The following is a 10,819-nucleotide window of genomic DNA, read 5'->3' as shown; positions in this document are numbered from 1 at the left end:
ACAGAATCTGAGAAGAAGTCCCTTTCTTCCACCATGGAGATGATTTCACAGACTGTTGAACTTAAAAATAAAGAGGCTGAATCGTTGAGTCATCTGTTGAAGACCAAAACCAAAGACCTGGAGACCTTGGAAAATGAACTGAGTACAGTTAAGGCCGAGAAAGATGCACTTGAAAAGTCCATCGAGACTTCTAAGAAGACGATTACTGAATTCAAGAGTTCGAAAGCCATTTTAACCAAAGATGTCGAAGCACTGTCAGAGAAACTGAGAAACAGTTCCCAGGAGTTGAAGGCTGCGAAGTCGAAGCTTGAGGATGAGAAGGCCAAGGCCTCCTCCAAGGTTCAATCTCTTACCAAGGAGATTGGTGAATTGAAAGAAACAATGAAAGAGGCCTCTAGTGGCTTCGAGAAAGAAAGAGCACTCTTAACAGAAAACTCCAGCTCTACCGTCAAGGAGTATTCAGAGAAAATTACTTTGCTGGAAGAAAAGCTAAAGACTGCACAAAGCTCCCATGAAAGTAAACTTCACGATCTTGAGTCCGAGAATTCCAATCTTAGTGAAACCATATCTGAGCTTAACATGGAGATTACAAAATTGAAAGATGACAGTGCTGATAAAGAGAGTAAGATCACTCAATTGAAGGAAACGATTGAAGAGAACACATCTAAAGTTGAATCATTGGAATCTCAGCTTTCGACTGCTACTCAGACAGAATCTTTGTTACGTGATCTTGAATCGAAGGCTAAAAAACTTGAATCTGATCTTTCGAAAAGTCAGTCACTTGTGCAAACAAAGGATGAAGAACTCAAACTTGCTAAGTCGTCTCTAGAAAAGATGGAGAAACAGAAACAAGCATTGGAGTCAACCAACAAGTCATTAGTGACGGAATATGAAGATGCAGAATCGTTATTATCTGAATTGAAAGCAAGTCATAAAAAGGCTCTGAAAAAACTTGAAGATAGCTTATCTTCCTTACAAAAATCCAGGGATGATCTTCAAAAGAAATTAGAGAATGAAAAGTCAACTGCTAAAGAGTTTAAAGCTCTAAGCGAATCCAAGACTGAAGAATTGACTCAGGAGGTTGTGGATCTGAAGTCATCTCAAAAATCCATGGAAGAGAAACTGAAAACTCTCACAGATTCAAGCACCAAAAAAGAGAGTGACTACTTGCAATCAATTGAAGATTTGACCAAACAAAATGAGACTTTGAATTTGAAGATCACTGAACTTCTAGGTGCAAGTGTGAAGTCTGAGGACCTACAAGCGAAAGAAGAACAAATCACTGCGCTTCAGGAAACAACAGCTGATCTTAAACAGCAAATAGCAGCACTTTCTAAACTCAAAGAAGAAAAGATTGTTCTTGAAACAAAACTTTCAAGTATCGATAAGAATAGTGTCCCTAAGAGTGAATTCGATGAGATGATTCTTGTTATGGATGACTTAGATGAGAAGAAGAATAAGTACAAAATGCTGGCTAAGAAGTTGGGTGCTGATGTTTCAAGTGATGAAGAGAGTGAAGACGATGACGATGAAGACGAAGATTAAACGTTCAGTATCTATAAATAACTTTTAATTGTACTATTATATAGATTTAACAAGAGCGGTCCTTAATGAGCACGAGGGTCTCTAATTCTGTGAATTCTAACAAGATTCTCATCCAGCTCAGCGATCTGACCAATGTCTTGAGGAGTAATGAATATAGTTTGCGATTCCAGATCTTCCGAGAGTTTGCTCAACATCAACTTCATACCGATCTTTCTGTTTACCTGATCCATGAAAACATCAAACTCATCCAAGCCCTTAATTCTAGAACGCATAAGCTTCCATGTAGACAACAACAGAGCAATTTGAGAGAATGACTTTTCACCACCAGATAAGGAATCAACATTTCTTGGTTTCTTATCATTCTTGGTACTCACCAGCATCTGCAAGGTTCTTCTTCCGTGATCAAACTCGAGAGTACCAGAAAAGTTTCTGAACTCCAAAGAACTGTTAAATGTCATCTGTGCTGCACCACATGCTGCAGAACGGGAGTTTCTAAATGCTTTTAATCTTGTACTGAATGAGTCCATTAAGAGCTTTTTGGCTTCATTTGTTTCCAAGTAAAGATGGAAAGCATCGTTGAAGCTTTTTCTAGCATCTTCATCTTCATTGATGATAGCATCTGGCTCTTTCCCCAATAGCTCATCAGCACGTTTGATATCTTCATTGATTCTTTGAATTTCTCTTTGAACGTTTTCGATGCTTTTGACGTGTAGTCTATCAGCTTCCTCTTTTGAGCAAGCCTCTTGTGCTTTCGCCAAAGACTCCTGAAGCATGTCTTGCCATTTCTGTTCATTCTTTTTGAAATCTTTGAAAGCTTCCTGTTGTTGTGCTTTTTGCCTCTCAAAATGATGAATAGTCTGATTGCAGGTTCCAATATCAGTGTCGACAGTTATTTTGTCGTTTCTTAGAGCATCCATGAACTCCCTGAGCTTGGTGGCTTCCTGTTTCAACTCAACAAGTGCACTGTTATAACTCTTGGCTTTTTCCTGCGCATGGTATATTTGATCCTGAAGGTCTGGTATGGACTGCTCTAATGTACTCTTTCTTTGCACAAGGTCATCCCTGGCATTCGAATATTCAATCAACTTTGCAGAGTCAGATGAGTCATCAAGAGCGGAGTCAAGGTTATACTTTTCCGATGCAAGCTTCCTCTTGTGGTTTTGTATCTCCTTGATCTCGTTATTGATTTTCCTTGACTTTTCATTGGCTTCATTCACAGCATTTTCCTTCTTTCCCTTCAACTCGGCAACCTCACGTTTAAGGTGTTCAATATTTTCTTCAATTCCCGAAGTATCTGCAGAAGCATTCTGAACTCCAATTTTTGGAATATTTTCATAATATAGAGGATCACTCATGAAGGCACCGTGAGCAGATCTCTTCTGCTGGCGAAGACCTTGTCTCGGATCCACAGGGCACAATGCAACGAGAACATTTGATGAACGATCTTCCACTACATTTTGTGCTTGATACCTATCATCACATAATACAACACTTTCAAGATGGGCGAGATCGATCAGGGCGTATTTGACATCATCGTCCGTGAACTCGAGGCAATCTAAAACCGTCAAATAGTCACCGTTTGGTTTTCCATTGGAAAAGTCGAATCTTTCAGGTCTTCTGATCAAGATGGTTGAGCGACAATGAAATTTATCCAGAAGTTTCTTTAACTGTCTCTGGTCGTTTGCGTTTCGGACGATAAATGTGTTGACATGAGCACCACATTGGGCATTAATCAATTGAGTCCACTTTTTATGTTCCGACTTCACGAATGTGTAACTTGAAATCGGGCCAATGACACGGTCTGAGAATCGTGTATTCTTCAGGTGATGTACAACATCTTGAACACTCTTGTTGAGTAGAGCTAGCGGATTGTGTTGCTTAGAGCCCTGCTTGATACGGTTCAACTCTTGTCTAGCATCATTAAGAGACTCTGCTTTTTCACGAATTTCGTTATCCAGTGCAGAATAAGCCTCATGGCTCGCAGTTCTGGTGCTGTTCTCTCGCTGTCTCAACTCATTAAGCTTTCTACTCAAGTCTGTATCTTCTTGGACTAAATCTTCAAGCCGTTGTTTAAGAGCATCCTTGGACCCACCATTCTTTTCTCGAAGTTTCTCCTCCTCTTTTGCGATATGCTTTTCGAGTGATGCAATCTGTTTAGCAAAACTCTTGAGTTCGGCATTGTTCTTTTCCAAATTACTGACGAGATCTTCAGCAGTACGAGTAGCTGTGTTGGTTAGATCCTTTTGAGAGCTGTACTTAGGCTTAATATCTGTCAAATCCTGTCTCAATTTCTCAAGCTTTCCATCCAAGCCACTCTTTTTCTTTTGGAGAGCGTCAATCTTTAAATTGTTCTCATCAATGAGATTGTCAATTTCGGCAATCTGATTCAGAGACTCTTCATAGCGCACTCTTGACGCCTCCATAGACTCCTTTATACTTTGGTGTTCCATCCAAAAGTACTTACCACGGTACAGAAATGCACTTCTCCGTAACTGATCGGATTCTTTCAGACGCATATGAAGTTCTCTTGCTTCTGTGGCCTTGGCCTTCAAGGCGATGGTACTCTCCTTCAATCTCATAAGCTTGGTATCAATCTTCTCGATTGTATCGTTAACTTTCATAAAGTTATTAACAATGTCCTCCATTAATGTGCCTCTCATAAAATGTCGATATTTATCTGCGTCAGAACTTGCCGTCAAGAAAGAACGTGCTTGATCTTGGGAAAGAAACACCATCGGGTTACTAACAGCAATGGAAAATGCATCCAAGATAGTATCAAGATCAGACTTCTTAGAAGAAATCTTCTTCCCCGTTTCCGATCTGATGATATACGGGACTGCACCACTTCCGTCCCTTCTGATTGTTCTTTCAATGATAATCTCATCGCCATACTTTTCCGGCTCAAAGCAATAATCACCAACATTGGACAGCACAACTTTGATCTGGGACATGTTGGTCCCCTCCTTTATCAAATCTTTCAAACTGTTTCCTCTGTTTGTCTCCGTTGCCTTGGCTCCTAAACAAACAGAAATGGCAGTCAAGATGGAAGACTTACCACTACCGTTATGACCAATGATGAAGTTAAGTCTTGGGCCAAGCTCCAGCTCAAAGTTGGCATGGCACATGAAATTCTTCAAGGAAACGCGCTTGATGACACCAGCAACGGGTCTCTTCGCAATTTGCTCCTGGGTCACGTTCGCCATTTGCAAATGTTGCTGAGTCATCGCGTATTTAATCCTCTTGCGTCTCTTGTGGATGTTCTCAGGCGCTTCCTTCTGAGTGAGAAAGGCATTAACATCAATCTTATCCTGTTATTTCAGTGTTAGTAAACGCGTCACTTTTATCAGTTCTTTTCCTCCAGTGAGGAAGACAAGTATTAACTCACATCATCATGCTGATCATCGTGTTCTAGGATGGATTCCGCGTAGAGCATCTCCTCCTCGATCTCTGCATCTCTTCTCTTATCGCCGGCTTCGATGGTCATCTTTAATCATCAAAGGAAGACTATGAGAATCGCTGCTGTTGACTGTTTCCTGTTGTTTACTATTGTTTACCGTTGTTTACCGTTGTTCTTCTGGCAGGAAATCACAAAAACGGTGACGCGTAAAAGTTGGAAAATCGAAATTCCGGGGACGGGTTCTCCAAAAATGTTGGTCGGATATCAAAAATAACCTGGACACCATTATTTTCATTTTTGAATGAAGAGATATCGCCATGACAACTTAATTATATAAGAGGCCCAAGGGTAATTTCACGGAGAGCATGGGGAGCCTTGGGCATTGAACGATGCTGAGGTATGAACTACAGCCAATTACACACATGTCCGATTCAAATAAGATTTATGTGTTGATTACAAACCATATACCGTTTGTCCTGATTGGTGATATAGAATTGTTGTACGGTAGCATAATCACCGTAGTGTACAATCACCGTAGCGAGTCGACCTAGTTAACCAACCCGAGCTTCCATCCGATGGAAATGAGAACAACATATGGAAGATGAAGAAAACAGAAGAACATGAAGAGCAACAAGGAAGGGACAATAAAACAAAAAAAAACAAACACTTAACCCAATGCAAACTATGCAGTGCCAAACACCATCATACGAATAATAATTTAAACAAAAGTCTTAGTCTCACAAACCAGTGTTATCCAAGAAGAAATAGTTACCAGAGGACTTTTGCTCCTTATCCATTTGAGAATCCAACTTATTAATTCTAGGTCTATAGGAGTTTGGATCTCTTCTGAATGTAACGTTCAAGTTCTTCAAGAATCTGTTACAACCGGTGAGTAAACTCTCTGGCTGTCTAGCGTGTGTTTCCTTGGATGGCGTACCTTCAAAGACAATGACTCTATCAGCAAGGTAAGTGGCCATGATGAAATCGTGCTCGACGATGAATGCAGTCTTCTTAGCGTGAAGAATAAATCTTCTGATAACTTTAGAACAGATGATACGTTGTTCAGAATCCAGGTATGCAGATGGCTCATCAATGACATAGATGTCCGCTGGTAAACCAAGAGCCAAAGTAATAGCAACTCTTTGCAGTTCACCACCAGACAAATGTTGAACTTCTTGGTCGATGATATCGTCAATTCTCAAAGGCTTACAGACATCGGTCTGGAACTGTGGATGCATGAATGAGGCTCTGATTCTCTTAAAGAACAATTGGCGCACGGTACCTGGGAACTTTGGTGCAATCTTTTGTGGTTTCATGGAGATGTTCAACTTTGGAATCTCTTGGTCATTATCTGGTGGAATTGCACCTGCAAGCAATCTACAGAATGTAGTCTTACCTGTACCATTTTCACCCATCATAACCAAAATCTCGGAATCAGAGAAGTCACCTTCCTCAATGTGCAGTTTGAAATCACCTTGAGTTCTGTCCATGGCTGGATAAGTGTAGTATCTTGAAGCATCCAACTTGATGGCATCTTGGGCATCTGCAAGTCTAAATTGCAAAGATTCTGTTCTGAATCTCATATTTTCTGAGTGGATATGACCTTCCAAGAACATGTTGATACCTTCTCTCACGGAAGCAGGTAATGTGACGACACCATAGACGGAAGGAACACCGTACAAGATACAGACGAAATCGGACAAGTAATCCAAGACGGACAAATCGTGCTCGACGCAGATAACGTATGACTGTGGGTGCAACAAGGAACGGATGATCAAAGCAGCATTCAAACGCTGCTTCACATCCAAATAGGAAGAAGGCTCGTCAAACATGTAAACTTGAGCGTCTTGAACACAGGTGATACCGATGGCAAATCTTTGCAACTCACCACCAGATAAGGCGTTGATGTCACGCTTCAAGATACCTCTCAACTCTAAAACATCGCAAATCTCGTTGATGGAATCCTTTCTCTCTAATCTGGCCTTAAGCAATTGACCAACCTTAGTCTCTGGGCCCTTGATAGCTCTTGGAATGTTATCAACATATTGAGGCTTGATGATGGCTTTGATGTCATCCTCCAACACTTTGGTCAAATAATTCTGTAACTCAGAACCTCTAAAGTGTTTCAGGATTTCACTCCAATCTGGAGGATCATCGTATCTGCCCAAGTTTGGTTTCTGCTTACCTGCAAGGATCTTCAAAGCCGTTGATTTACCGATACCATTCGTACCCACCAAACCGAGCACCTGACCAGGTCTTGGGGTTGGCAATCTGTGCAGTTTGAAAGAGTTTGCCGAATAACGATGTGTCACTTCCTTTTCCAAGTTTGTTGGCAAGTTGATGATGTTAATGGCACCGAATGGGCACTTCTTAACACAGATACCACAACCAATACACAAATTCTCAGAGATGAAGGCAATCTTGGACGCTGGCGTAACTTCGATACACAGCTTACCGGTCTTCACCACAGGACAAGACTTCTTACACTCCTGACGACACTTCTTTGGCTTACACTTGTCATCGGAGACAATTGCAATACGGGTAACTTTCGAACTCATTTCTTCTCTATGGGATGAGGCGCTCTCTTTTCAACGACACGAAACTTCAAACAATAAAACGCAAAGAAAGAAAGAAAAGACAGCGAACTTGACGAAAACTGATGGTATGCAACAAGTGTATGGTCAAGAAGAAAGGATAAAGAGTGTTAAATATAAACAAAACAACACTGACAGAGAGAGAGAGAATCACCAAAACTTTTTTTCTTTTCCTTTTCCAGCCGATGCCAGCAAAAAAACACACACACAACAACGACAGCGGCAAAAAAAATTTTTTGTGTGTGTGTGCAGAAATTTTTCACTTTCCGATGCCCAAGTTTGAATTTTGATTCGTGGGTTACCCTACCTTCCGAAAGCGCGGTTTACAAATCACAGCGATGTGATTGGCCACCAGGTGTTGGAAAATAACTGGAAACTCGGTGTCGACCGAGGTTTCAGAGTCGCTTATAGCTATGTGGAGGTCAATTGGTACTTGTACTCATACGTGTTACCCGTTCGAGGGATATTTTCGTGCCCGGCCCCCATTCAGTGTGTGATCTCTCGCTCTGTTGTGCTTACTGCTTGCTTCTCGCCTCTGGACGGTGTGGAGCGTCTGGCGGTGGTTTGAAGCACGCGCTTACACCCGTACACCACATGGGAAGAGAGTTGCCGCTGGGCAAATTTTTGCGATGTTTCCCGTAGAGGTTTGTCGTTGCGCTTTTTCGTGGCTCGTTTCGTGTTTTTCGCTTTTTCGCTTTTTCGTTCCGTCGCTTTTTCGCTTTTCGTTTTTGTGGCGATGCCTCAGCGGAAAAAAATTTTCAAACCCTCACACGCGAGGAAAAAATTTTGCTTCTCTGCTGTCTTCTCCTACTCGTTTTTTCACTCTTCAAGCGAACAACTCCACAAGTTTCACACAAGAAAGCAAAGGGATCACATAAAGTCCAACTAGAAGAACCATACCACAAGTTCATCTAACTTCACTTTCTTTGTTATAAAAAAAAATCCAAAAAAAATTGAAAAACCCTTCAAAAAACCCTTCAATAGACCATTCTTAAAAGGCCACACAGAGTAGACCAATATATACTCGTTGAATCCATTTTAAGTCAGAAACCATACACACAGTTCAATTTTGTCCGTGTCGATCTCCATCAAATTTAGAAACAATGTCTGCTGAACAAATTGAAAAGACCACTCAGGAGCTTGAGGCCTTGAAAGTTGAGGAGGAGTCCCCAGTCGCTCCATCTGAAACCACCGAGAAGTCTGAGGAGCAAAGCTCCACCCCAGCTGTCGGTGCTTCTCTGTACGTTGGTGAATTGGAGCCAAATGTGTCTGAAGCCACTTTGTTCGAGGTGTTCACCGCCATCGGACCAGTGTCCTCTATCCGTGTCTGTCGTGATGCTGTCACCAAGAGATCATTGGGTTACGCCTACGTCAACTTTGACGATCCAAAGGATGGCCAAAAGGCCATTGACGAGTTGAACTACTCTCCAGTCAACGGCCGTCCAATGAGAATCATGCTCTCCCAACGTGACCCATCGTTGAGAAGATCTGGTGCTGGTAACATTTTCATCAAGAACTTGGATGCTGCTATCGACAACAAGGCCTTGCACGACACATTCTCCACCTTTGGTAGAATTCTCTCTTGTAAAGTCGCCACTGACTTGGATGGTAAGTCCAAGGGTTTCGGTTTCGTCCACTATGAGACTGCCGAGGCTGCTGAGGCTGCCATTGAGGCGGTTAACGGTATGGACTTGAACGGTCAAATCGTTTACGTCGCTAAGCACTTGTCCCGTGAGGAGCGTGAATCCAAGGCTAACGCCATCGAGGAAACCTTCACCAACGTTTACGTCAAGAACATTGACCTCGAGGCTACTGCTGAGGAAGTTGAGGAGTTGTTCAAGCCATTCGGTGCCATCACCTCCTTTGTCTTGCAATCTGATGCTGAAGGTAAGTCCAAGGGTTTCGGTTTCGTCAACTTTGCTGAGCACGAGTCTGCTACCAAGGCCATTGAGGAGTTGAACGATACCGAATTCAAGGGTAAGAAGTTGTACGTTGGTCGTGCTCAAAAGAAGTACGAACGTCGTGAGCAATTGAAGAAGAAGTATGATGCTTACCGTGCTGCCTCTTTGACCAAGTCACAAGGTGTTAACTTGTTCATCAAGAACTTGGACGACACCATTGACGATGACAGATTGCGTGAGGAGTTCTCCCCATTCGGTACCATCACCTCTGCCAAGGTTATGCGTGATGAAGCTGGTAAGTCCAAGGGTTTCGGTTTTGTCGCTTTCACCTCTCCAGATGAGGCTTCCAAGGCTCTCAGTGAGATGAACCAACACATGTTGGTTAACAAGCCATTGTACGTTGCTTTGGCTCAAAAGAAGGAGGCTAGACGTTCCCAAATCCAACAACAAATCATGGCTAAGAACCAAATGAGAATGCAACAAGCTGCTTCTGGTATTCCAGGCCAATTCATTCCACCAGTCTTTTACGGTCAACAACCAGGTGTTTACCCACCAAGAGGTCCAATGCCAGGTCAATTCATGATGCAAGGTATTCCAAGACCAGGTCAAGGTATTCCACCACAAGGTCAATGGGCTGGTCGTCAAATTCCAAACGGTATGTACGGTCCACCACAATTCCAGGACTACAGACAAGGTCAACGTGGTTTCAACAACCGTGGAGGTAACAGAAGACAAAACCGTGAGGATGTCAGTGCCAACTTGGCTCAAGCCCTTGCCAACGCTCCAGAAGACCAACACAAGAGAATCCTCGGTGAGGAGCTTTACTCTAAGGTTGTTGCCACCGGTAAGGCTCAAGACCCAGAATCTGCTGGTAAGATTACCGGTATGCTTCTCGGCTTGGAGAACGATGAGATCATCTCCTTGTTGGGTGATGATGACTTGTTCAAGCAACACTTTGACGATGCTCTTGAGGCTTATGAGGAGTTCAAGCAAAACGAGCAACAACAAGCTTCTCCAGAGGCTGCTGAAGAGACTGCTCCAGCTGCTGCTGCTGCTGCTCCAGCTGAATCTGCTTAAATGCTAGATTCCGTTGGATATGAAATTGAATTGTGTCATTGATAGGGTTAAATGCCAAACGCATTTGGACCTATGTTTGTGTATTTTCTTCTCTTGTCATCGTTGAAATTATGGTTTCGTTTCATCGAGTGTATTGATGGGTTCATGGTTTAACTTTTGTATCTGTGTTTTTTTGAATGAAGACTTTTCTCTCAACAGTTGGTAAAGCTGTCGAGATGATGTGCATGTCTTTTGGCTAATTGAAATGGTTATTAAAAAGGTGTTTTCTTGTAGTTGTTGTAGTTCATCATGGAGTCCTTGAGACT

The 10,819-nt window shown here is 42.3% G+C and overlaps 2 protein-coding genes across 2 annotated transcripts; one reads left to right on the top strand and one right to left on the bottom strand.

Moving 5' to 3' along the window:
- Nucleotides 1–1,524: 1,524 nt before the first annotated feature.
- SMC6 (DNA repair protein SMC6) lies at nucleotides 1,525–5,090 on the bottom strand. Its single transcript, XM_020213355.1, has 2 exons — nucleotides 4,931–5,090; nucleotides 1,525–4,853 (listed from the first exon to the last, which is right to left on the bottom strand). The coding sequence occupies exons 1-2, from the start codon at nucleotides 5,027–5,029 to the stop codon at nucleotides 1,608–1,610; spliced, it is 3,345 nt and encodes a 1,114-aa protein (XP_020070740.1). The 5' UTR covers nucleotides 5,030–5,090; the 3' UTR covers nucleotides 1,525–1,607.
- Nucleotides 5,091–8,284: 3,194 nt separating this feature from the next.
- On the top strand, nucleotides 8,285–10,755 carry PAB1 (polyadenylate-binding protein). The gene has a single exon (XM_020215045.1). The coding sequence runs from the start codon at nucleotides 8,640–8,642 to the stop codon at nucleotides 10,512–10,514; it is 1,875 nt and encodes a 624-aa protein (XP_020070739.1). The 5' UTR covers nucleotides 8,285–8,639; the 3' UTR covers nucleotides 10,515–10,755.
- The last annotated feature ends 64 nt before the right edge of the window (nucleotides 10,756–10,819 follow it).

Source organism: Cyberlindnera jadinii, assembly GCF_001661405.1.
Source record: "Cyberlindnera jadinii NRRL Y-1542 unplaced genomic scaffold CYBJAscaffold_6, whole genome shotgun sequence".
Taxonomy (NCBI): domain Eukaryota; kingdom Fungi; phylum Ascomycota; class Saccharomycetes; order Phaffomycetales; family Wickerhamomycetaceae; genus Williopsis; species Williopsis jadinii.
The sequence above is the reverse complement of the archived record's forward strand: the minus strand, read 5'-3'. Positions and strand labels throughout refer to the sequence as shown.